The sequence below is a fragment of the Toxorhynchites rutilus genome, chromosome 1 (assembly GCF_029784135.1).
Source record: "Toxorhynchites rutilus septentrionalis strain SRP chromosome 1, ASM2978413v1, whole genome shotgun sequence".
Classification (NCBI taxonomy): Eukaryota; Metazoa; Arthropoda; class Insecta; order Diptera; family Culicidae; genus Toxorhynchites; species Toxorhynchites rutilus.
In genome coordinates this window covers 18947021-18974984 of record NC_073744.1, presented here as the reverse complement: position 1 = coordinate 18974984, position 27964 = coordinate 18947021, and the positions used below count along the sequence as shown (strand labels likewise).

Sequence of the window (27964 nt, the reverse complement as noted above, 5' to 3'; positions counted from 1 at the left end):
TCGGTTCTTGTTCCTGTCTTTGTCCATGTTGTAGGCGAACATCGCATTTAAGAATGTCTTCCTTGACCTCGCGTGAGCTGAAGTCTCTAGCTACATCTTAGCCTGTTACGAACCATTCCTGGGCCCATCTTCCCTCGGACAGTTTGGCCACCCATGTCTTCAGTACATCTGCAGCAACTAGATTGTTTACTGCAAGTTGATTCGCCACCTCGTTCCCGAGGATCCCGAAACGACCTGGTTACCACATAAATATAATATGCGGACGTGCGTCAGTGAGTTTTTTTTGTTCCAATGAGTGCGTCGGTTTTTCCGAATCCTATGATGTTATCACGTCTGCCGAGTCATACAGTACCAGAATTAAGTGGTCCGACGGGTAAGTCGCGGCGATGAATCCTGCTACTGCTTCTGTTAAAAGACATTGGACATGTTTGGCAGGCGGTGATAGGTGGTTAAGTAGTTCCGTGAGAATTTTTCGGAGGACTACGGGGTTGGAATCAATCATAAATCCTATTTACATTGTATTTCGGAAACCGGCGGGAGCTCCAGGCCGATAGTTTCGGAAAGGAAGGACATAGACCCAGCAAGGAAGAAACTCTCGCTGTTTGGTCCATCTGTTTTATCTGTGAAGCCAATTGCTCAGTGATTCACTACTTTCTTCAAGTTGCAGTGTGGTACCACATATTCCAGTATTGTAGAGCCTCACGTTTCCTAATATCGCTTGTGTGGATCTGATTCCCTCTCTTCATGAGTATGTTTCTTGGATGATCGACAATGAGAGTGCCTTTCCTTTTGTAGATTAGGGCGGCCTTCCATTTTGAGTGCCAGATCTGACTCGATAGCTTAATTAGGCCAGGACGCTGATTGAAACCCATAATCTCCAAAACACTTTTCCGCAAACTCTCGGTGGTGTTTTCTTTGTCTTTAAACTCTGGACTATCTGCGCTTGGAAGTTAAGGACAATCGCCCCAGAATGGTTGAAAGCGAGATAGAACCGAGCATAAAGGAACTTCCGAATAACTACGGGATTGTTCGTTGATAATACTGTAATTCCGGTTCCACAGAATGTTCCGATGATCAAAGGACCGGAAATTATATTCGCTCATTCCGACCGTGGTCGTGGAAGAGGTAGGAGCGGATATATTTTATTCGTGACCGAAATAAATCGCCGCAGTAAAAAGTGCTGTAGGGTAGAAATATTGTGGCGCGGGAAAACATCATGTGTATGAATGCCTCACATTTCTATTAGAAATTAATTCTCTCGTTTTCGTTTTTCGAAATTAACTCTGAGGTTAATGTAATGGGCATGGAGTCCTCATTCAACGAGGATAAGAAATCGAGGCTCAAGCCGACAAGATGATGCGATCCGAGTCCACCGCCGCAAACGCAAACCTGGGTTGCACTGATTGCCCGGTTAATTTGAAACATAGGATACGATCCTTTAGGAATATCCGACCGAGCTTTAGCGAGTGAGCGTCTAGCCTACCTACTACACTTTTTCTGAGTGGTTGTATCTGTTGCAGTCGTTTTTCATAGGGATTTATTCCGGGAACCGTATATCGCCTCCAATTATGGCTATACATACGATTTTATGTTTGCTGGGTACCTAACAACAACCTAAGAAAGGTTGTCTACATCCACTAATAATAATCCAAGATAGTCTGTTATCCTTGATTTCTGAACGGCCTTTTGAACCTGTGCTGTGTCACAACCGGTGAAACCGGTTTCAGAATTACGTGACCAATGTATGTTAGTAATTTGCAATGTGTATATTTTTGTTAGTAAGAAACAAGATTAATAAAGAAGATTAAAAACATGAAATTAATTTAAAGTAAACTAACAGCTGTAAAATTACTTCACTCCCAGCCAAGCAATAATTTATAGTTCCACTCAACTGTTGTCAAGTATATGCGGAATTACCCTTCCGCGGCTCGATTTGTTTGCTTCGTCGGAAATTTTAGTAACGAAACTGTCATCCGACACATATAGTCGCAACGAACAGTGTAGTGCGACATGATGAATTGGCATACATTTGTATCATCTCACCGCTGATAATACTTGCCGTCAGGCATTTGCCTCTCTGTAACAACACAACAACAATATGTTCGCATATTGAAGCCCGTGCCGCGCGAATCAGAACAATAAAAACAAGAGAGCTAAGTTCTACACACCATCTATAACAATGTCGGCTCGCGAAGGAGCTAGTACCAGTGATACGAACAAGCCAGCGGCCCCGAAATTGCACGAAAAGGATGAAAATTGCCAGGAGAAATTTCACAAGGTGCTGACGGCATTGCTAAATAGGGATTTCAAAATCAACAACGATGTGTATCTGGAGATGGTACTGTCCCATCTAACGGGGAAATATAACGAGGGTAAGTGTAAAAACTACCGTTTTTAGTAATATTCAAGTAATCCTTTGATTTGGTAATCATTGTGAATTGATAGAACACAAGAAGCTGCTGAAATCCCCAGAGGTACTCAAATGGCTGGAGGATGCATTGTGCCAATGGGAAAGTGAAATGGTACCTTCGATGGATACGGCCGCATTCACATTGCAAATACTTGCAATGATCGTTGAGGGCGAGTGGGACTTTGTTCGCGTTCAGAATAAAAAGATGCTGGATCGATTTCACGCTTGTATACGAACGAATGGAAAGTTTCACCATTCATCAATTAAATTAGCTCATGTGTCGGTTTTGAAGGCTATCACAAATCATGCGGTGGGATTGAATTGGATAAAAAGTTCAGAGTCCTGGAAAGTTTGTATAGATTATTACAATGGTCAGCTGCAGACGATCTATATACTGAAAGAAACATCTCTGTTTCTGCATGAAGTTCTGGAAAAATTTAGCTTGATCGGAGACGATGATTTGGTGCGGGAAATCGTTAGTTGCATATTATCGCCTCTCTTGGATCGTGTGTGGCAACACCCGGAACAGGAAAACACCGTTATGGTAAATGATGAGAAGGCTCAGCGGGTCCTAACATCGTTATTGAATTTGCTTTGTACTTTACTCCGAAAAATACTTGAAAGTAACAAAACTAACCGAGCGGCTTATCATATACTGATAACTTTTCGCTTCGAGAGAAATCTCTGGCGCTACGCAGACTCTATCCAGGATCACAGCTTCATGACGAAAATCTGGGAAGCACACATCCTAGCGAATTGTGTTCGTCTTGTCAGCATGGACATTCCACCGGAGGATACAGAAGTGACCATTCTCCCGTTCGAGAAGTATACCATTAATTTCCTCAACTATGTCAACTTCTCGATTCGCCGAGGGAACGTACAGAATGTTATGCATATGGGTCAGTTTCATCATCACGCTTGGCGCCTCCTCGGTGATCGAGCGCCAGAAGAGATGGTGCTCAAAAATCAGAGCATCAAATTTGGCGACCAGATTCTATTGCTGCAGCTTTTCCCCGCCATTTACGAAATTAAAAGTCTCACCTCGAAAGAGCCGCCGGATTATATAGAAAAATTTTGCATGAAACTATTCGACATATCGTGTGAGTTCACAGTTCGTCTGTGCTATGCCTGCAGGGATGTAATGGAGGCGTACAACATGAACGTGACGGAGCTGGCAATCAAATCGATCCAGGGAATCGTTTCCATCCACACTCTACCTCGGTCGCGGGCGATTATCGCCTTCCAGGCATTTGTTTACGTCCTGAAGGAGTTTCTGCCGAGCATGTGCTATCTGGAGAACCAGTGCGACTTCTCCAACACAGATCTGATACTGTCACGACCCAACCTGCTGGCGGCAATCATCACCGGACTGCACACTTTGATTCAGAACTTTAAGTTCACTTGGAACGAGTGTATAGAGTCCACCACGTTGGTAAACTTCATGCTCAATCTACTAGGCAATCCGAATTTGCCACCAAGGGTAAGTGAGATTTTGGTTTGTATTGTAAAGGGTAAGCGTTGAGTTTTCTTTCCGTTTACAGCACGTAGTTCTCGCACTCAAACTAACTCAGCTTTCGATCGAATACTTTCTCGCGCCAAGCCTAGCACTACTCATGAATGACATCAAGGGTTCGGGGCTGGAATTCCTCGGTCGGATTATTTACAAACGATTGCACGACACCAACTGGGAAGTGCGCGACTCCGCGCTGGAGCTACTCGCGTCCATTGTGGAAATATCTGAATTCAGTGAGAGTCTCAGTTTAATTGCTTTACTGGATGATGTGCTTATATTTATCATTCTAGAATATTCGGCATTTCAGAGGCATATTTTGGATTGCGAAATCATTCCAGTGGTGGAAGCGGTAGCAAAGAACGACTCTGAGCCGTATGTGAGAGCCTCGGCGTTGCGCTGCCTTACACTGATGGTTAAGATCAAGGTGCTGTGGGAGAGATCATTGGTTGAATTGGATTTAATGGTAAGCTCAATTGTGTTGTGATACGAGTTTTTCCATTTCCCCTCTCACTACAGAATCACCTGATAAAAGTGTTCGACACCGAGAGCGAAGGAGTGGTCCGGCGTGAAGCGGTGAACACAATTCGGGAAATCTACGCCAATCACAAGATCAACTCGCAATGTTTGGATAGCGTTTTTTCGGTGTTGGCTTTTTGCGCTGTCAACGATCTTTACTGGGAGGTCAAAATAAATGCGCTGCAGTTCTGGAAGATTGTTATGTGTCGGCAGTTCCAGCACCAGGGCATGATCGATGGTACATTTCCTGCTGTGACGTTCTCAAAGGAGCATAAGAAGATTATAACGTTGACGGACAAGGAAATTCTGCTGCGTCTGCGAAAGGTGCTAAACGAACTCTCACTGAGGGGTGGGTTGGGTGTGTTGTTGGCATGTCTGCATGACGACTGTGATCTGGAAGTGGTCAAACAGGCGGTGGAAATTATCCGCAAGCTGATGGCTTATTTGGACAAGTACAACTTCATGGAGCATTGCAAGAGTCAGGTGGATCCGGCAACGGGTGAACGAATCTGCAGTAATGTAGTGCCTGTCATGGACACCAACTATTCGGAACATACGAAAACGACGAGCCCGGTGAAATCCACCCAGCGAAACGATGCGGATTACAGCAGCGGGAATGTACCTCGTTTGATCAACCCGGATGAAATAATAGAATCGATAGTTAAAATGAACGACATGAATCTGCTCTCGGTTACCTACCAGAACAACATGAAAATGGCGGAATGTTCACTGCACAACTCATTTACATCCGAATCGAGAAAGCTTCACGAGGATCTGTTCAAAAAGTGTGCCGAAGTAACGGCGGATGATTTTCTTGAGAAAATAGCGAAAATAAACTTTGACGAGCTTGTTGCCAGCAGAGAGCGATGGTTACAAAACACCGAAAGCTTCGGCTCGTTGCTGGATGACGTACTGTTCTCGTACTACGCCGTAGAGGTTAATGATGCCGATTGCTACTAGTGAGAAGAGCGAACTCCGGATACAAGTATTCTACCCTGACATACACGCTGGAAGCGATGTGATAGAAAGTGCTATTTTGCAACGATTACCCTTTGATAACTCCCGCAATCGAATTGTGTAGACTGTTAGACCAGATGCCCGTAAAAGTACGAATAAATGAAAGTTTAAGACTTCTCTAAGAAAAATTTCATTAAATACCGAAATAAGAGAGAAAGAACCGATCCAACAGCGAGACTTTTTATGATAAGGGCATTGGAAATTCACTCTTATTGACAAAGCGCCTCTCACTAGTGAACTTACTGCGTTTCAAGTGACACCTTATTCATGCTGGCTCAATTCATTGCTGCTCTCTTGTCACGCTCAATAAAGAAAATACACCTTCTCTGTACAGAGCGAATTGAAACATTCATTTATTTGAAAATTGGCCCTGTTACAGAAATCGAGTCGATAAGAATTTTGTTCGTTAACTCTATTTTAATATTATACCTATCGAGCAATTCGATAGCTATCGGTGCAACTGTCATACTTTTTCGAGTTGTTTGGTTTTCTTGTAGCATACTTTCAGAGAATTATTTTGTTTTGGTTTGCGTCCTTTTCAGAAACGCCAAAATATATGCAATCGCAACACATGAAATTCGAGCTCGGTATCCATAATAAATTCGTATCGACTCGATTTCTATAATAGGGCCCTTATTCACGAAGAAACGAAAACGGCGAGATGAACGGTTGTGCCAGCATGATTAAGCAGTGGCCGGTAAGCGTGACTCCTGTGTCTTTTTTCTTACCACTTTTCTGGAAAACAAAAGTCGTTTTAGACAATCACTTTGATGCAACGAAATGGATTATTTAAAAAAAAATTATTCACAATGTTCTTCATTCCAGGAGATATTAATATGAGTACAGGTAAGTTTTCTCATAGCATTGCCCATTGCTAGTCACCCATCTTTTTCCCTTCTGGCAATGCACGGATCCCTTTGCGGAAATAATCGGCCGGTTCGTCGGCTTACCACGAATCGATCCAATTTTTGACTTCATCAAAATTGGAGAAGTGCTGGTCACCCAGGTCATGTTGCATCGATCGAAAAACAAAACGCGACATGCGGCCGAGCTTTGTCGTGCTGCAAAATAACCTTCTCGTGTATTGTGGCCGTTTTTCTGTCGGCTCAAACACATCAATTGTCGTCGGTAGAGGCCCCCGTAATGGTTTCATTCGGTTTTAGCAGCTGGTCCCACCAAATAGACAGCATAACCTTCTGGCCGTGAATATTCCCCGCGGCTGTTGATGTTGATGCATGGCCGGGGTATCCATACGTTGCCCGACGTCTAGGATTGTCGTAATGGACCCACTTTTCATTGCCAGTAACGATTCAATTAAAAAAAAACCCTTTTCTATGCCGTAGGAGCAGTTGTTCGCACGTGAAAAAACGGCGTTCGACGTCTCGTGACTTCAATTCATAAGACACCCAATGTCTTATCTTTCGGATCATTCCCATTGCTTTTAAACGATCGGATATAGTTTGCTGAGCTGCTCAAAGTGTATCTGCAAGTTCTTGTTGCGATTGTGACGGATCTCGATCGAGTAAAAACTCCAATTCTTCATCTTCAAACTTTTTTGGTGGTCCGGAACGTTCTTCGTCTTCCAAGTCAAAATTACCACTTTTAAAGGCCGTTTTATATTATCCAGCACGTAGCGTGAACGGCACGTACCGACACCGGCAGACAAATACATGATGTATTCGTATAATCAGACATAGCAACTTCTCTGTACGGACCGGCAGCGCGGATGGAGCGGAGAAATGCTACTGCTGATTGAACCGATGTCGTACCGAAGAGCGACGAACGCACCCATATCACGAACTTCGACGTTTGATTTGTATGTATGGTGCTACTCGCCCGTGTAGTCGTGCCCGGCACCGGCAAAATATTCTTTTCGAGAAATCCTTCATGCATTTGTCTGAAACGTGCTGTGTATGTTCGAAGCCGTTCCGCTATATGTACGCATATACATTTGAAAAACACGCAATAATATTGGTCTTGCATGAAACGTGCCGTGCCGGTTACACTACGTGCCTGATAATATAATATTACCTTAAACCGTGCAAATCTCGTCTGACACGTTCGCTCAGTTGGAGCATGGTCACCATAAACTTCCACCAAAACGCGATGCCTAAAAAAAAAGCTTTTTTTTCATATTGAAGTAATGAAGTAACACTCCCCGCCAAGACACTTTCGTTGGTACGAAATTCGACATATTCGAAGTGGCAAAAAACTATGTTGTGACGCGTCAACTTTTTGACATATACTGAAAAAGACGCGCAATGACAGTAGTTTTCCAACAAATGTCTGAAAATTTGATTCACTGGAATGATAATCAAGTTACGCCATCTGTTGTAAAACCGAAGAAACTTACCGGTACACCTAATAGATTTCGACCATTCACAATGTTTCGCCCATAAATCCGGTCCATGTTCCGGTGTTCTTGGAACCAGACGAAGTTCTCAGTTTTGTGGTTGTATCGCGGATTGCGAAACAACAGTGTCGCGGGTCCTCTCGAGAGCGCAGAAAACGTCGCGGAATTAACCGGGTTTGTGAGGAGAAAGGAGAAACCCGCCCTCAGTGAATGTCTCATTGCCGGGGAATTTAAAGAAGAACACAGCGGACGTTCTCTCTCGCGGGAGTGACGCTAAGCCAACCGCTTATCTGCGCAAAATCCCTGATTGCGACGAACTCGAACTCCTGTAACTATGCATCTTCGAATTTCGCAGCTGTTAATGTTGTCGTTTGTTACCAACGAGGCATGGTAGGCAAACTTTTCGACCACATCTAGCTCGTCGCTGTCAATTACAATATTACTACCAAATAGGATTCTGTTACTATCAGTCCCCCTTATTCCACGCGGCGAGTGACGCGAGATAGCAAAGTTTCTCGCTTCGTTGTGGAAGCTACATTACTTTTCTACTTATTTTTCATACCCGAATCGATAACATATGAGGACACCACTTCGAATCTCACTTAGTGACAAATTATAGTCACGCCATTCGCCTACGGGAATGCAGTGACTTGAGCCATCTCACCTCACTCGCCGCGCGGAATAAAGGGGAGTACCTCCTGTTCACGCGACACCCCGATTCTGTATTCCGACGGATTTGCATTCCGTTCGAAAGTGATATTTCGATCGAATTCGAATTCATAGAATTTACCATTCCCTACTTCGATCGTTTTGCTGTTTCGGGTCGTCCCAAGTACTCTGCGATTTCGCATTGGCTGTTGCCTGCCTTGAACATTTTGCGGACGACCATCCGCTGTGTTTTCGTGCGACCCATTTTTCGTTGACTGTCAGTTCGTCTTGCTAAAATAGGTTGCTTTGATTGCGTTGAATTGCGGTTTTCAAAGTTGTCATACTAGTATAAGTACTCGCTTCTAGGTTTCGCATGTACTATGTATGAATCGGCATTTAAAATTAATTTGATTTTTTTGCATTAGAGTCTTAATGTGTTGTCCGACACTGCATAATCGGGGTGTTAGTTATAGACGCAAGGTTTTCAGATAAATGAGCATCGGCGTTAACGTGTATGTTTTTATTATCTAATTTGATTACCTCTGTGTATAATTGGTTTTATCATGTTTTCGTTATCATTTTTGTCATCCCTTCTGAATGTTCCAATCGTAATCCCTTCTCTAGTGGTGAGTTATCGGATTTATTGTTCCTATAAAACACTATGTATATCTAAATATAATTTGCAATCCGCAATAATGATAAAAAAATCATAACATCTATTTGTAGTCCTTTCTACCATCGATAAACGGTTTGCTTTGCCGCGTTTCTTTGAAATTCATTATTCCTTTCTCGGAGAGTAGATTCTTCGATCTTTATTGGCAGTTCCTTCAAAAATTCTGACACATTGAAATGATAACGCTGTGCAATAACCTTCAGCGTTTGTTGATCCAGTTGAAGTTTTTTCGCAGCTTCGTATCGCGTCTGTACCGATTATGTAGTTCATATCTACGCAACACGGAATCTAAAAAGGTAAACAACCATTGATTCAACTTTTTCACAAATTTCATAACTCTTTTCCTTCCCATGGAAGCATTCCTATTTACAATGTAATGGATTTTAACCTGTTCAATAATCGTTTCCCTACGTATCGCATATCTTTTTGCCAAAAACGAAAATTTGATCGATAGAAATTTATGTTTTACTGTGTTTTTCCTAAAATTAAGCTAAAGTCTACAGCCCGCCGCAATTCTTTTCAACGTACAATTTGTGTGAAACCAATGTTAGAACAAAATAGACCTAAACGACACGAGAAATATAAAGAAAACAAGAGAAACTGCAAATATTGCCGATACTATCTAGCGTTGGCGATCCTCAGATAAACTTATAGAGATAATTTTTACAGTAGTTGTAGTTGCGCTCGCTGTGATGCTGTCAACTTTTGCCCTCGAGGTGTTTCGGTGTGTCAGCGTAGGTAAACTTGAGACGGAATGCTTCCGCCACCAGCACACCAATATGCGAGTCCATCCAGCTGTGAGTGGGCAGATTCTGCAGCAGCAGCATCAAGCCCTGATGGTAGAATAATTTACATTTTCAGAACCCACGAGAAAAGGGGTATTATATCATTTAGCCAACCTGAAAATCTTTCTCCTGGAGCAGCTGTTCACGCCAGTGCAACAAAAAGGCGGCACAGACGTACAACTGGAACACGGCAAAACCATCCGATTCAGCCAGATACGTGTCCCATAGTCGGATCGTACAGTACAGTGGCAGTTCACGGGTTAGCAAGTTGTTCATCCAGCGGAAAGAAAACTGTAAATAATCCACCCCATGCGACTGTAGATGCCGGTGCAGTGTTCCTGAAATCAAATGCAAAAACAAATAAAATCCATTCATCCCGGATTTGCCTATTTATCTCTACCATCGATCCGTTGGATTAGTTCTTTCAGTTGATTCACTTTCTCTTGTATTCCTAGCTGGGCAAAAATGTAATTATCCTGGATGCAATCGAGAAATTTGGACAAACACCAGAAAGAGTCCGCCTCGATAATATCCCGCTGCTCCTCGGATAGATCTCCCAACTGATACTTTTCCAGATCTTTGTCTACAATGAATTGGAACGACTATTGGTTATGCGAAAAAATGTTCTTCATCCAATAAAACAAACCAGTTCCAACGGATTCCTGAAGAAACACTATGAAAAACGGCGTCACAAGGTCGTTTATGCCCTGCACGTAACCAGAAGCCGGATGCCTGATGGCCCAAATAAACAGAATGCGTTCGAACATTTCCTGGACTAACTTTTGCTGGAAGAGCGCTACGTGAGGATTCATCCGAGGTACATCGATGTGGATCTGTCGGTACGTATCCTGCTGGATTTCGTCCCGGTTGTCAACGTGAAAATATTGCTGAACCAGTTTCCGGTAGTCGACTCGTTTTCGCTCAAGGACGGTATTTCGGCGCTCCAAACTCGTTGGCAGATAGCCGGACAGCAGTCGCCACGTAACGGCACGCATCTTCCTCGGGATCCCTGACCAGCTTAATTCCTTCAGGGCGATAAGATTCAACAAAGGGGCGTCTAGAATGTTGGTAAACTTCTCGTACTTGGATTCACATTCGACGTCCTTTGAAGCTATATGAGACGAAAGCTTTAGCAGCTGGGGACGACCTGGGTAAGCATGGAACCGCTGTCGGAGCCTAACGAATAATTTACAATAGAAAATTTATTGATTATATTATTTACAAAAACCGACTTACCGGTTATCGGTCATGTTGTTTAACTCCTCGTGTTGTTGAACACCGTTTCCTTCGACTTCATTATCTATATTCTTGCAAATCTTCATCCCATCCAGACTTTCGACTACGGCTACATCGCTTCCTGTAATCGCATTGCGCATATCAGATGCGATACTTCTGCAAACCATCGTCTCAACCACGGTTCGTCCCTTTTCACTATTTCCACCAGTTCTGTGAGTCTTGATAACGTTCAATGCCGCCGATTGAGATACCTTTTTCGATATCCGGGGAGTGTCAACCACACCGGAAATGATACAAAACTCGTCATCCCCAAGATCCCACGCATCGCTCACCGACTCCTGATAATCTTGGAATGAACTACTCGCCCCTGCCGAAGTCGATCCCCCCTGAGTTCTCACCGCTCCCGATGACATCCTGGTTGCCATCGTTGGGCGTCCCGGTATCCGTGCCGAATTGTTCTTCCAAAATGAGGAACCGGTATCACTACTGCTATTCATGATTTCCGCTAACGTCGTGCGTTTACTGCTCCTACGATGCGAAGTATGTGAGACTCGGAGCCAACCAGCAATAAAAGAAAATAAGACGAATTATGTTGTCACTCGATCGCACCCTAATTGGCTGACGATGACGGTCTGATGTTGTTACAAATGACGAGTATATTGCAGTAGGACTTATTTTGATAGGTCATCCTTCCCTGCAGGATACTGTTTCCGCCTGGTGCCGGCGGATGAATCTTCTTTCACTCGAAACGGCGGCTCCAGTTGGAAGATAACAATCCAAAGAGTATATAAAATTCGTAAATACGCTGAACAAGTTTCTGCGGTAGGGAAACTAATGAAATTTTCTCGCTATTTTGACACAACCACACGTTAATGGGAAAGTCTCAGAATAAAACTTTTATATTACCCAAAAGAGTATCAATATTTGGACAGGGTGGCTTCATGGGATGCATATCATTTGTTTTGGAATATGTTATTAACATATTTTCATCTGGGTGTATGTAGATATAATGGACTAAAATATAAGGAAGCAAATATCAATAGATTTTTTTCTGTTTTCTAAACATTTTGTAGACTGGCACAATTTTTTGCAAACCAACTCAATAACAAATCCAATTAACATTATTAAACAGCTTTCATTTGATTCATATAACGTTCATGTAGGCCCTTTACATACAAAGATATTTTTGTTTGAATGAAAAGTTAATCCTTAATCTTTGATGATAAATAATTCAATAAATAATTATCGCATCGCAAACGGAAAGGTAGTTTTGAAAACTCCAATAAATTTTGTATAAAGTTAATTTGTTGCTTTGATGAAAAAAACTAATTACGCTGTCGCGTATAAAAAAACAAATTACGTTTTTTTAGTGTTTTAGAAAATCTTCTGTAATTTTGCAAATATTGCAGTAAATTTGAATGCTAGCAGGTACATTTTTAGCATAGTGTATCCCCTAAACTCCTGTGAACATTTCATATCGATACGTTCAGCCGTTTTTTTCTAACCGATCGATCAAAGATTTTTTTTTTTTCTATCTGTATTATAGTGATTTTCTACTCATTTGGCTGGTTCGTCACTTTTTACTTCCATTTTTGGAAGAATGTTGGGAGTGAGAATTGAACTCATGACCTTTAGCGTGAGAGGCATGGATGTGATCAAAGATTGTAAGGAGTGACTCTCACGTATACTTACGTATTTTCACATATACACACACTCTACCCCTCCAATTATTGCTTTGAAAATGCTTTGTCTTTCTATCCTTCCTGAAGTGCATTCAGCTTTTTGTGCAGATAGTTCCATCAGCAGCAATTATAGCTATGTTGACGGTCATTCTAATCCGAATATGACGAAAGTACTAATATTCTTCTTGGTCTAAGTAAATTGATTCTCTTTACTAATGCTCTCCGAGGAAACAAACATTTTTCTTATGATTGATCATCTATATTTCGGATACTGGTCAAATTTCAGAATTTAATTTCATAAACATCTTGATCGATATCAGAAAAGTTTTCTCTTGAATCTGTCTTCCAAAACTCTAGATATTTTCGGGCGACTTGGCATTTTTGGGTTAAGTTTTATAACTAGATAACAATATATATTTAGAATATTGTAATTGTTTCCCCTCAATATGATACAAATATTCACAACTTACTTACACTGCACAATGGTCCAGGAGATGTATTTAAGTGGAAATTAGCATTTAGAGCTCAACAGTTATTCTCTAGACAAAAACTATCTTCGACAAAGTTGTTACATATGATAGAGCGCTCATTTTTATGTTATCAAAAATTGGGTGACCAAAATTGTCGATGATATCTCTAACTTTCTTATCTCTATAGAAAGAGGTACAACGGTTCAACAACGGTGTAGTCCCAGTTATTTGAGACATCTTTGTAGAACAAAGTTTTTTCTATCTCTTGAAATAACCGATATAGCGCCTTTTTTCTAAATTACGTTAGGGTCACCATGAAAAAACTGTTTTTTTGCTTTAACTTTTATATTTTAAATTCTGCATACAAACTGTCTTCGGAAGACTTTTAGAAGATTAGACGAAGATAGTTTTTGTCTAGAGAATAACTGTTGAGCTCTAAATGCTAATTTCCACTTAAATACATCTCCTGGACCATTGTGCACTGCAAACTACTATAACTGTAATTTTTTATAAAATCAACCCAATTGTCCACAATATTGTGAGTATTTCAACTGCACTAATTTCATTATTACCCATTTCTTTATTACCCATATATTACAAAATTCAAAAAAATTTCACAAATTGTGTGGTTCAGAAGCAGTAATTGTTCCGGAAATTTTGATTGGCTGGTACCGTAATGGCAGATTGACGTTGTTTCTAAGCAATTTCGGAATTAGAAACATCAAAAATCACGACCGGTCATTTTGACCGGTTGTAATTTGTTCGCAAGATTTTGTGTTGAAATTAATTTTTATATTTTTTAATGATGTTATGACTTTTTCTATATTCATACCTATTTATACCTATTTATACCGACCGAGTTCTAGTGTTAAAAAAACATCTATATATAAAATTGTTCTGTTCGTTTGTGTATGGTTCAAAAATTCGAAAAGTTCGGAACCGTTTGAGCCTAAATTATGGCACAATATACAATCCAAAAAATTGAAACGATTGAGCTCAAACTTTGATACAATGTACAAAACAATCTACACTTCTAGGATTGTTGTTATGACATAAAAAATTGAAAAATTCATCTTAATCATGCAACCGCAACAATGTATCACAGCAAAGCGTGACAGGGTACAGCTAATATTATATATGACTGTTTCTGGTATATCATACGATTAGGGTCGAATATCATTATATATTTTTTATACTCAAAGTTCAACGAGATTGCTTTTTTTTAAAATAATGTCTGAAAAGAAACATAGCAAGCAAATAGTTTTGTTTTAAAAACACATCTCCGTCGTATTTTATTTTTTATTCGTTACATTTGCAGCGATTTTATATATCATTTCAGAGTTTAGTCGTATCCCGGTAACTTTGTTTCTAGGCGGGTAGATAATGCATTAATTCAGTATATAGAAAATATTCTACCTGCGGTACCTGAAAGTGGGTACATACATGAAATACGTACGTAGGGAATTAGTTGCAAGTTTTAACTGCGAGTATTTAATTTCTCCATCCATTATCAGTTAAAAAGCCCTCATAGTCAGTTCTATCGTTAGTACCTCAAAACTTGAACGGTATAATCAGACGTCGACCAGTTCGGCCAAACTCATCTGCGACCTGTCAGTGTGTGTCAAACAATATTTTCCTGCTTCTCCATTGTGGAGAGATATCGTGCTGCTGTAGAATCAAGTGTGTTTTCTAGTGATTTGTTGTTTTTAAAATTCCTTTTAAAAATATTTTCCCCAAAATTAATTCCCAGATTAAGCTTGTGCGATGTCATTGTCTAGTTTACTGCCGACGCCCTCGAATCCCGTGTGGGATCGCGACGATGAGCGTAAACACATCGCTAAGGGCACCCCGTCGATGGGCGCTTTGGTGAGTGCAAAAGTAGCAGCTCCTCCCTATGGCCAGCGGAAGGGATGGATTCCCCGAACGGAAGCAGATTTTGGCGATGGCGGAGCATTTCCAGAGATTCACGTAGCACAACATCCCCTAGGACTGGGGGCACCTGGCAGTAGCAGTAAAAAATCAAATGCGCTTGCAGTGCAACTGGATTCCAGCGGGAAAATCAAATATGACACCATTGCAAGACAGGGACATTCGAAGGATAAGATTGTTTATTCCAACATAAATCAATTGCTTCCGGCGGAAGTTCTGGCCGAAGATGCCGAGGAATTACAGAAGCCAGATCAGGAGACGATCGACGAGATTACGGAGAATACGCGAAAGGCTCTTGAGAAGTTAACCAACCAGAAGATTGTTTCCGCTATGCCGGTCCGGGCGGCCGAAAAGCAAGCTCCTGCTCAATACATTCGATACACTCCCTCTCAGCAGGGAGATGCATTTAATTCAGGGGCTAAGCAGCGCGTTATCCGCATGGTGGAAGCTCAGGTAGATCCAATGGAACCACCTCGTTTCCGGATCAATAAGAAAATTCCTCGGGGTCCACCGTCGCCTCCTGCACCAGTGTTGCATTCGCCGACTAGGAAGGTGACTGTGAAAGAGCAAAAGGAATGGAAGGTTCCTCCGTGTATTTCCAATTGGAAGAACGCCAAAGGATACACGATACCACTCGATAAGCGTCTGGCAGCGGATGGTCGTGGGCTGCAGCAGGTTCATATCAATGAAAAGTTTGCGAAAATGGCAGAAGCTCTGTATATCGCCGACCGAAAGGCTCGCGAAGCTGTTGAGGCGCGCGCCCAATTGGAGAAGAAGCTGGCGCAGAAAGAAAAGGAAAAGAAAGAGGATATGTTGCGGCAGATGGCACAACGTGCCCGTGAGGAACGTGCAGGAATTCGTCATCCGGGAGAGGTGGCTGGAGGGTCCGGTGATCCTGGTGCCATTTCAGCGGACCTCCGCGAACGTGATGAAATTCGTGCCGAACGGCACCGTGAGCGCGCCCGCGATCGTAATCTCGCTCGTGCCGCCCCAGATAAGCGCTCGAAACTGCAGCGTGAACGAGAGCGGGATATTTCCGAGCAAATTGCGCTTGGAATGCCCGCGAAGTCCAGCTTATCGGGTGAAGCCCAGTTCGATCAGAGGTTGTTCAACACAACGAAAGGAATGGATTCTGGATACGGGGATGACGAGGCATACAATGTGTACGACAAGCCTTGGCGCGAGGGAAACTCTCTCGGTACGCATCTGTATCGGCCGAGCAAAGCAATCGACAACGATGCATACGGTGCGGATCTGGATAAGATCATTAGCACACAGCGGTTTGTGCCGGATAAGGAGTTTAGCGGTACGGATCGGTCGGCTCAGGCAGCTCGCCAGGGACCGGTGCAGTTCGAGAAAGAAGAGGATCCGTTTGGTTTGGATCAGTTCTTGACTATGGCCAAGAAAGCGCCGAAGCGGAAGGAAGACGCTATGGTTGGCGGTAGCGGGAGCACTAATCGCGATAAAGATCGTAAGAAGAGAAGGGATTAAATTGAACATTATCCGTTGCGCAAACAAGATCAACACCGCATGTGTATTCGGTGCTGATATCTTGTTTTCCTCAATGACAAGCAAATTTCTTTTCTACTAGGTATATATGATTATGAAAGATACATAAAAATAATAAATTAATAAACTAGTTATAAATCTTGGAATGGTTTTTTTTTTATTAAATGACTTTAAATCGAAATAATCAGATACAAGATCTTTTGCATCACTCAAATTTCATCAAAGCAACGATGAAAATGAAAATGTCACCCACACGTATATGGCTGATGGGGCGACGAACACGTTAAGCGAGTGTCTTCCGGGTTGCGGCAACATGGGCAATAGTACAGCGAAACATGATATAAATAATAGGAGAATGGCAGCGACTATCACCCTTATTCTTGTTTTCGAACGAACACAAAACGTTCGAAAGTATGCCTCATCCGTATCCTTGGTTTCGTACGAAGCAAATGTATCCATTCGAACATCGTTCGATCGAAAGAATTACCCTATCTTTGTTTCCGTACGAACGTGCTTTTTCGTCTGTCAGTCAAACGCTACTGCTGAGTTGCGAATCAGATCAAGTGTAGAAGAAAATTCAATTAATGTTTTTGTTTTTTTGTGGTTTATTGAGATGATGTGGTATGTAAATTAATTTTCTCTAATGTTCATTTTAATTACAGTGGGAAATTTGAATAGAAGCAATTCGCTATATGCCTCATTCGTATCCTTGGTTTCGTACGAAGCAAATCTATCCATTCGAACATCGTTCGATCGAAAGAATTACCCTATCCTTGTTTTCGTACGAACGTGCTTTTAGTCTGTCAGTCAAACGCTACTGTTGAGTTGCGAATCAGATCAAGTGGTTTATTGAGACGATGTGGTATGTAAATTAATTTTCTCTCATGTTTATTTTAATAACAATGGGAAATTTCAATAGAAGCATAAAAAATAAATAGAGATGATTTTCGTCTGCCGATATTTTCAATTTTGCTGTCGGAGAAAATCAATTCATTCGATCGTCGACAACCAAATGATTTTCTCCGACAGCAAAATCGAAAATATCGACAGAAGAAAATCATCTCTATTTATTTTTTATGCTTCTATTGAAATTTCCCATTGTTATTAAACTAAACATGAGAGAAAATTAATTTACATACCACATCGTCTCAATAAACCACTTGATCTGATTCGCAACTCAACAGTAGCGTTTGACTGACAGACTAAAAGCACGTTCGTACGAAAACAAGGATAGGGTAATTCTTTCGATCGAACGATGTTCGAATGGATAGATTTGCTTTGTACGAAACCAAGGATACGAATGAGGCATATAGCGAATTCGTTTTTAAAACTGAGTCAGTGCCAAACTGACTCTGTAATAAAAAAACGTTTTCAGTTTCACGAATGCGTTGGTTTGTTGGTGTACGTTATATAGTCTGATTTGTTTATATTTACGACGGCAAATGTACAGTGTCGACGTCTGGTGGTGATATTAGTCAGCCGGGTGCTATGATTGATGCTAGGATCGTTAGCAAAATCTCAAGCAGAACTGTCAGTGGGATACCCAAATCATATGGAAACAAAGGGAAAATGTCAGTGGGATACCCAATATGTTGGCTCCTGTCAGTTCAATGGGGGTTCTCTAAAGACGTCACCCGGCTGATATTAGTGCTTGGGAGGTAAATTGTTCTCCATCAGATCAGAAGGGCCAAGTGCAGTGTAAACATATAAAAGTTTGAATGAAAATTTGTACTTCATATTGTTCGATTACCTAACACATGTAGTTCTGACACTCACTTAACCATTTGTCGATGCATTTCCTGTTTGTTCCACAAATAATTACTATTATAATATAAAATCATCATTAGACAGTTTTCGTTCAATATGTTTCTGCGATATCGGAAAAATCCTCTTATTTAATCACATAAAATAAATATTCGATACGTTAAAGTAAATTTTCATTCATAATTTTGATTTTGAAATTTATTCCACCTGAATATCCATCATTATTTTCACCTCCCAATGAAAGCACACGTAGCTTAATGCCGTCTACTCGAATATACTCTTCAAAATCAGAATCCGAATTGGATTACGCTTCCAATAATACAAAAGCAAAAGCATCAGGTTTTCCATTTTCATAGTGTTTATTTTTAAATTTTCCAAAATAATATTCGGAACTTGACAGTTCAGTATAGTTGTATTGGTGAACCCGAGTGCCAACCCGTGAAACATCTCAGTGCGAAACTAACAGTTTTCGGGGCGAACTAGTGCGACACTGAGTGAATAAAAAAACGTTTTGACAGCAGTTAGTGCGGCACTGGGGTTGAAACTGAACAAAAACGAATTCGCTAATACTTTCGAACGTTTTGTATTCGTTCGAAAACAGGAATAAGGGTGTATACTACATTGAGCAGTAGAGCCAACATGTCAAGACGGATGAAATCTGGTTGCTAGAATGGATTGAACGGCTTAGGATAAAAATTCAAAATCATCCGAATCAAATGAAAATCAGCCATCATCGTTCACCTGTTCAACATCAAAAATTAGCTGTCTGTTTCAACCTCGGCGACCAAACGAGTTATTCCGGCAGCCAAGTAAAACCATATTTGTCAGGTGAAAAAATCATGTCTATTTATTTCTTTCTGCTTCTATAGAAATGTTCCACTGTAATTAAAATAAATAAGATACCACGTCATCGTCTCAATCAGGGCATGGCTAGTGATCCCCGATAATCGTTCGATTAATCGATTAATCGAATACTTCCTACAGAAATAGATTATTAATCGAACGAATACTGCACGATCAATAATCGAAGCGAACGAATAATTTACGTCGATTAATCGATCCAAACCCAGAATAGAAAAAACGTACGGCCGCTGCAGTTTTATCCTGAAAATCAATCATTATTTTTGATGCTCCCCTAAGTTCGTAAACGATGCTCAATGACGTCAACGCGAATTAAGTGCGATTCACATACAACATACACGTCACGTTCACGTCCCGTCACGTCACGATACGTCAATGATTCTACCATGCAATTCTCATGAAAACATTCACATACACCAGCAACGTAACGACCCGTCAGCATACGTTCAACGAAAACGACCGGCAGGGTTTGTAGAAAAGAATAATTGACGGAGACGGACGGCTCGTTTGGTTTTTGTCTGGGCTTTGTGTCTCGGCTTTTGTTTTGATTTGGTTATACAGTAATTTACATCTACATCGACATAAGGCTAATTGAACAGATCTGTGATGCAACACGTTTAATTAGACATTTTTACCTCTAGTTGGACATTTTTGTAAACATTGAGTTCGGGGCCCAAATTATAGCCCCACATTGAAAGTCGCCACCAGTCGCAAATGTCCAATTACTGGTCAAAACCGACTCCAATGCGACACTGAGTGGTGCCTCAGCATATCGCTTTATAAGTAACTAACTGTACTTTTTATGCCAACATATCTCTTAAGCCGGGTTCAGACGGTGCGAGTAAACATACGAGTCGGTCTAGTCAGTTACTGCAGTGCAGCTACTCACACCGTGTGAACACATCATGCCAGCTAGTGTCATGTGTGATTCGGTGTGCGAGCTACTTCAAAGTTTTTTGAATTTACTCGCACTCGCATCCCTCAAAACGTCAAAAACAGATTTTAGCGCTCGAATCAGGGATGCCAAATCTTGACATTGTCTTTACATTTCTCTATTTTTAAGATATTTGAAAATATGCGAAGATATTTATAGACTTGAAAATTATTGGAAGAACAAATTAAACCCTCATAGTTTCTAAACGGAATCGTTATTATTTAGTTTTGCACGCTGACGGGGCACGTTTTTTAAAAATAGTTTTCTTGGGGATCTAAATATAAAATCATTATCGGGCACGATTTTAATTCAAAATTCACTCAAAACTTGCAAAAAAGTATTGTTCTAAGAAACAGAATACATATTCGATTTAGAAAAAGTAGATTTTCATTCATTATTTTAGTTTTTGAGGCGTATTAATTGCTCCTGCAAATCTACTAACATTTTTATTTCACAAATTGGTACACGAAGCTGCTGTCAAGGCGAAATAAATCAAATTTTGAAAAATCTTTTAGACTGCCATTTGGAGCACCACATACTTTCGGAATTATTTTAGCTATGGATGCTTTCGAGATTTTAAAAAAATTCGACAATAATCTGAACGATATTCCAGAAGAAAGGCACATCATTTCTAGTTTCACTCTTGTAGGTTTAGCATCCTTCATGAGTGTATCTTGGCGTTATATTTGTGGAGCAATTAAATCCAACAGTTTTCTCACTTTTTCAGGTGTTATTCTCAACACTGCTCTGTACTCTCGGAGATCATCATTGTAGAGTTACTTCAATATTGTATTTGTTGCTTCTTTTCTTTGCATCCAATTCCTGGCCCGAATCCTTTTTTCTTTCTGCTTTTTTCGGATAGTACCTTCAGTATAAAATAAATTCAGCACAAAGTATTTTTAAACACGGCCAGCGTGTGTTTCGCTATAAAATTGTGTAATGATAAATTCAACTGAAAACCTAAGATGAAAACTGCCAATAAAGAAGCCGATTTCGGATCAATCATCTGACAAATTCGGACCTGATTGCTGTTTCTGACTATTTGATGGACATTTGAAAAATCGCCTGGCATCTCTGGTAAACCCGTGTCGTGGTATCTGGTTTCTTGTCAGCAGCTCACATTGTGTGAACGGACAAGGCGAGTCAACCATTTGTCAAGCGAGTTCACCGGGTCAGTAGCTGCTCATTGTGAAGTCAGCTACTAGCAACGTATAAATGGGCCTTTAGCTCCAAATTTCGGAGTGAAAATCATTCGCGATTAGTTGAAAGAATTATTCTATGTATTATTGTTATTGCATAAGGGTCGGACTACGGGGTTTAAGGTTTTAAATAATTGAATTCAATGATTCACATTGAATTTTTCAAAATTTAGAACTGATTCTAGGCATGCTGATTTGAAAGAGGGCATTGCAATTTAAAATTGTTGTAGGTGGCGACACCATGAATAAAATTAAATAAATCATTCGTTTGGCATTTGACGTGACGGTGCTGGTGGAAGCATTGACTGCATGTGTGAATTGGTGGAGACGTTGACGGAACGTAGACGTTCTTCTCCGTAACGTGCTATGTGAATCGCACATTAAGCTTTGTTTACAAGGGGAGCGTAAAAGATAATAATTGATTTCGGCGAATTGAACACTTTTTTGATTCCATATGGCTTTCTAGCAAATGAGAAATATTAGTCTAACTAATTATTTCTTTCGGTGTGACGATTTATCGATTAATCGATTATTTGGGGCGATTAATCGTATCGAATAACAAACTGCTGAAAACTATTCGATTAGCTGATGAACGATTAATATCAAAAATCGGGGATCACTAGGCATGGCATAGTCATAGTCAACTGAGGATAGTCGGCTGACTAACCGACTGACTCTATCCGTAGCAGCATTGCCAATATTCCAGTTTAAACTGGATTTTTCCAGTTTTTTTTCCTCGATCCAGTCAAACAGTTAAACCTTGAAATCTTCCAGCTTTTTCAAATACTGTCCAGTTTTATCCAGTTTTTTTTATATGTGTGCTTCAATTTTATGTGAAATATATTCACAATGCATAAATATTATCCCTCCCTCACCCTTTCTATTCCTTAACCAATTTCGTTTTTTGACATTAATCGTTCGATCGATCGAAGGTGTATTTGCCTTGGATCGATCTTTCTTTTCCTACACACTCTCAGTGTTTTTTTTCTTCCTGCTTACACTTCCTGCTGTGTGTGGTGTCTACCCAAGCAGCAACGTTCTATATTGTCTTCGAGTTTATATACATATTATATGTTGTAGGTCCTCCAAAACATGCTAAAGTTCAGACCAATTGATCTACCATTTCAACAACGACTGGTGCAATGTTCACAACAAGAAACCTAACCCTAAATGGTTCATAAAGCCCGCGTGCTATGATGACATTGAGTTTATTATATGTTCTAGGTCATCCAATTCATTCAGAAGTTCAGAAGGTCATAGGATCAATGTGCATTGACTTTAATTGATATGATTATTAAACCCAAGTAATCTTGCTTCCGTTTACATCCGTATACATCAATCGACCCTTCAACGAAATAAAAATCCGAAAATCTCATGTGTCACAACATGCGGCAAAGATTATTTTTAGGTAACCTAAAAAAGAAAACCTGTACAATTAATTAGACCGGCTATATATTCTATTATTTATCGCATCTTTCTCAATCGAAATCCATTCTCACAGTTATAACCTGAGAAGGTATCCGAGAGAACTTCTCTAAAATCAACCGTCCCGTCGATACGTTAATCAATAGCTTTATAGAACTCCATTCGCGATGGCGGAGAGTTATCTTTGCGAAACCTGAAGAGATAACCGGAAGAACTCTAGAATCAATCGGACCGGCGTTATATTCCGTTATCCATCTATATTGAACTTCCGTCTCAAAAGGACACAGTTATATTTCAGAAGCCTGAGAAGCCGAGAGAACTCCTCTAGAAACAATCGTCCCGGAGTTATGTTCCATTATGCGTAAGCTTTATAGAAATTAAATCGCGACGGAGGAGAGTTATCTTTAGGTAACCTGAGAAGGTTACCGAGAGAAATCCTCTGAAACCAATAGAAGTTCCTCGAATATTGTTTCACAGTAATGTTCGAGTGTTTTCTATCCATGTAACACTGTGATCAAATACATTTAGTTTTGTGATTTTTCAATCAATCGCAATTAATAGGATAGCTTCTGAAGATTATTCTTCCCCATCAGTAGGATATTTCCGTATCCAATATTGGATGCATAAAAACTTGTGCCTCCAACGTAACGCTCTCGTTTTCGAAGTTCTCCAAATATTCATTCATTCATTCAGAATGAATTCAGATTCAACTTCAAACAAATGATCTCTAAATCAACGATAGTCGTACGTCTCCCTTGCGGTTATACCATAGATATAACCCACTTCCTGTTTTTGCATCAGGAGTCATGTTTTCGTTCCTCTTTATATGGACGTACAATAAGATTGCATACGGTTGTGGCAAAATTAGTGTCAGGGGGAAATGGAAATGTGGATTGAAGTCAGTTGAATGAAGAGGCAGATTTGTATTCATTAGTCGAGTCAGTTAAAATAACCACTGACTGGACTAGTTCACCAGTCATCCTCGCTAGTCAACGCTAGTCAATTCATTTTTTAGTCAAGTAATTTTTTTTGTTGGCGGTGACTGCCGAAACAGCTCTAGATCGATTTTGAAGTCTGTGTTGGGGAAACCGTAAATCGGGCCAATGAAAACTTGGTAGTTAGGGCGTTTAGATAACGCTTGACATTTTACAGTTAATTGTTCATCTCATAAAAAAAATAATATTTTGACGTAGAACTACGTCTTTCAGGAAGGGTGCCAAATCAGAAAACAGGTCACGTTTTTATGAAATAAAGTTAACGTTAATAACTATTTTCACTGTGAATGAATTATAATGATTTGCAAACCAATCGAATCGGAAATTCTCTAAGATTTGTTTGTTATGCTATGCATTACAATTCGCTAATCTCTGAACAGTTTAAATTCTTGAAAACTGGAAGACCTTCCTTTTATCCCATACATTTGTTCTGCCGATTTGTGTGATAAACCTACCCGTATTTCCAATGCTTGTAACTCGAACATTTCTTAACAATTCTCACGTCTATCACAATTAACAAAATGTTATTTTTTATGAGATGAACAATAGAATAACTGTAATATATCAAGCGTTATCTAAACGCCCCAACTGCCACATTTTGATTGGCCCGATTTACGGTTTTCCCAACACAGACATCTAAATCGATGTACCTGTGGAATCCGCTTTGCAAATATACATACAAGTCGAGGATATTTTTGTTCCCACTGAAGTGTATTTCCCTAACACGGACTTTAAAACTAGTGTGCCTGGGGGAATCTGCTTTGCAAATACATGCAAGTCGGGGGTATTTTTTGGTGTTGAGTACTTTTGTACTCGCTTGTCATTGTGCAGACCGGAATATGTTTCCCTAGAACATACTTTTAAATAGAGAAGCCTGGGAAAATCGTCATTTTAGATACTAGAGGTGAATGAACTTTCGCAGTTCGAGAACTACGTAAACATTGAGATGTGCAATTATTTCAGAGGGAAATGTAAAATACAATGATCGTTTGACAATTGTTCCGTTCACATATTCTGGTAGTCCTAGGCATCATATCAAACGTAAAAGGACGTTCAAATTTATTTGTAACGAAGTACATAATCTTTTACAAAAATTTCGATGCCTTCTACATTAATATTCGAAGTGGTAAACAAGTAGCATAATATAATTGCGTAGTTCTACGTCGAAAAAATGCGGTCGTATCCTAGATACAACCCCTTACAATTTTTTTTGAAAAAAGCGCGGTACCACTCAGTGTCGCATTAGAGGCGGTTGTGACCTGTAATTGGACATATTTTTTAAAGAGGCAGAACAGAATAATTCTGGTTATTATAAAAAATAATTGATGGTCTGTAAAATGCGGTTTAAATCATAAACACAATGTCTTATTTGTTATTCGCTTTTCTGCTCCACAATTTTCACTTAAATAACATTTGGCGGAGAAGCCAAATACATTACAAATGTAGTCGCACAAAAGGAAAATCTTTCCAAACTAGAATTAGCCAAACATCCACCACTTTTCGGCATGTGTTGAAGCGTTTTTATTTGAAAATTCCTAATTCCAGCGAGAAACACTTTGAAAATACGGGGGAGGGCCAATTCAGACAGAACTCCGAACCATCGATTGCGCTTTGTCCTGCGTTCTAGGTCGACGAGTTGAGACGTTTTTTAGCGCAGGGTTCGCCATTTCCCGGTTCATCTTTCGCATTCTCAGTCGACTCGGGGCAGTTTTCCTCGCTCGCTCTAACACTGCTGGCATTGTCATTGTTGTTTTCTTTGCCGGCCTCATCGTCCTGTTCCGCTGCAGTTTCCTTCGCTGTCAGAATACGCTTCGTGAGTTCTTTATGCAGCTTTGCAATCACATCAGGGCGAGACTGTGGGGGTGGGGGAAAGTATGGCAAGGCGTTTCGACGCGTTTTCTTTGTTTAAATTCAAGTTCGTACGTACCATTACGAGAAATACTTTGACCTGACCGTTGTTGTCCATGGCGGTGAAACGCAGGCTTTTGTGACTCGATTGATCGGCAGTCATTCCAGACCATACCTACGAAAAAAAAACCATGTAATGAAATGCAAATATCCAAGTTTCTAACGCTCGAAAACCTTCGTGTTAATAATCACTCGGAGATTTCCCGCCTGCCGGAACACAACTCTTGATTCTCTACTATCCTTATCGTTAAGTCGCAACGTGCCATGGCCACGTTCTTCCCAATTACTTTTGGCGAACGCGAAAAGCTTACAGTTGATCTCGACCACATTTCGTTCATCCTCTTCGCCGGTGATAGTTTCCACTTCGTCAAACTTCCTCTTGAGGGCACCTCTGCTCTCTTCGTATCGTCGAGCAGCTTCCTCGAGGCTCTCGTCGTTCCCTTCCGGCTTACTACCGGACATTGCAGTTCCCGTTGTACTTCCTCCAGCCACAACAACCGAGTTTGACGACGAAGAATCATTACTGTTGTTAGTTAAAGTACTGGAGAAGGATAAACCAGCAGTTGGGCCGGAGCTATCTGCCTGGATGTTCTCACCGGTGACCCTTTCATGCACATTTTGACCGAACACAAAGCCTTTGTCTTCACTAATTGATTTCACATTCGCGAACAGATTGGATTTTGGCAGTGACGACCGGTTCAGCTTGGCCAGTGGGTCACCACTGTTTTCCTCTTTGTCCACATTCGCCTCGTCCGTTTTAGTTTCCGGTTCTTCCTCACTATTCTGAGTTTTAAGGAATGGATTCGAGCTGAAACTATTGCTGTTAGTTTCGTTCTGGTCCTGTTCCTTCTGGTCACCAGCCAAACTCCCAAAGCCACCGAGATGAGATGGTTTCAACACACTTGGTTTCAAATTGAAACTACCGATGTGCCCCGACGATCCGGATGTGGAACAATTACCGAACAATCCACCCAATCCTCCTCCAGCGCCGGCTCCTGAACCAAATGTTGCTGGCTGGCGAAGTATGCTCGACTTGAGCTGGAATCCACTGCCGGAAAGTGTGGACTGCTGTGGGACCGCTCCCGATCCTGTCGAGCTGTTTGATTGAGACGATTCCTGCTCCTCGTTGAGCATGTTGTCTCTGTTGTCACCTACAATGAGAAAAAATAAGACGCAACGAAAACAAACAAAAAGTTTTGCTATTCTTCTTTTTCCACATTTCCATCCCCAACACCACAAACCAAGGATGCACAATTTTCCTTCAACTTTTTGTGCGGTTATCGGAGGCTTCTCGCAATACACAACCAAAATCATTCAGCCCCATATCGTTTATTATTAAATTGCACTATTTTTACAATATTCCAAAACCACCCCGATCAGCCACAAGGAGCAAGAAAATCAAAACTTACGATCGACATTCGCCATTTGTTCGTTCGTTTTACTTTTTGCGCTAGCCCTAGCTCCCACAAGAAAAGTCAAGCTAATGACTAGAAATCCCTTGCGAAGCGCAAACGTCAAGTGAAATGTGGTATGCGATCGCTTTGTCGAAAGAGTGACCGTGAGCCAAAAACGGTGTTATTATCGAACGTACACACTAATTGTAAGACCGACGAATTTGTTGTTGTTTTTGACGTAGGATTACGTCTTTCGGGAACATATTGGGGCACAAATTGAAAATCGAAAATCGAATACATCGTGAAAATTGTCCAATTTCAAACGCTTATTGCTCAGTCATTTCATGATGGATTGTTGAAATTTTTGCGTCAATCGATTTCGGCACTCCATAACAATTTTTTATATTAAAGAAAATAATATATGTCATGAAACTAACTATCGAACAATTGAAAAATCTCAACCCCTATCCTAACGGAAATACCGGGGCTCAGTCTTCCGTGTTTCACATTGAACACTGGGTACGAGACGAACAGTGTTCTCCCTACTCTCGCAGTTTTATGTTTGCAGACAAACATTATTTTTTGTACCCGTTGTTTAAGAATGTGTCATGTTTGTTTCCCATGATGTTCAAACATGATGTTCAGTTTCTCTCGCATTTTCATCCCAAGCAACAGCAGTGTGTAGAGTAAAAGAAGCGAATTAGACAGCACACCACCACCACTCAACACACGGTGTGTTGGTG

At 40.7% G+C, this 27964-nt stretch overlaps 4 protein-coding genes across 4 annotated transcripts; 2 read left to right on the top strand and 2 right to left on the bottom strand.

The window, feature by feature from the left end:
* Positions 1-2054: 2054 nt before the first annotated feature.
* LOC129769546 (uncharacterized) lies at positions 2055-5583 on the top strand. The gene is made up of 5 exons (XM_055771896.1): positions 2055-2372; positions 2446-3890; positions 3952-4156; positions 4214-4386; positions 4440-5583. Exons 1-5 carry the CDS (start codon positions 2180-2182, stop codon positions 5397-5399), a joined length of 2976 nt encoding a protein of 991 aa, XP_055627871.1. The 5' UTR covers positions 2055-2179; the 3' UTR covers positions 5400-5583.
* Positions 5584-8962: 3379 nt separating this feature from the next.
* LOC129770938 (TBC1 domain family member 22B) lies at positions 8963-12003 on the bottom strand. Its single transcript, XM_055774149.1, has 5 exons — positions 11152-12003; positions 10562-11091; positions 10316-10498; positions 10030-10253; positions 8963-9963 (listed from the first exon to the last, which is right to left on the bottom strand). The coding sequence occupies exons 1-5, from the start codon at positions 11646-11648 to the stop codon at positions 9829-9831; spliced, it is 1569 nt and encodes a 522-aa protein (XP_055630124.1). The 5' UTR covers positions 11649-12003; the 3' UTR covers positions 8963-9828.
* A 2872-nt stretch (positions 12004-14875) lies between these two features.
* LOC129774398 (puff-specific protein Bx42-like) lies at positions 14876-16887 on the top strand. The gene is made up of 2 exons (XM_055778130.1): positions 14876-14983; positions 15054-16887. Exon 2 carries the CDS (start codon positions 15068-15070, stop codon positions 16721-16723), a length of 1656 nt encoding a protein of 551 aa, XP_055634105.1. The 5' UTR covers positions 14876-14983; positions 15054-15067; the 3' UTR covers positions 16724-16887.
* An 8529-nt stretch (positions 16888-25416) lies between these two features.
* On the bottom strand, positions 25417-27366 carry LOC129775794 (ran-binding protein 3). The gene is made up of 4 exons (XM_055780898.1): positions 27237-27366; positions 26002-26978; positions 25847-25942; positions 25417-25773 (listed from the first exon to the last, which is right to left on the bottom strand). Exons 1-4 carry the CDS (start codon positions 27250-27252, stop codon positions 25543-25545), a joined length of 1320 nt encoding a protein of 439 aa, XP_055636873.1. The 5' UTR covers positions 27253-27366; the 3' UTR covers positions 25417-25542.
* Positions 27367-27964: the final 598 nt, after the last annotated feature.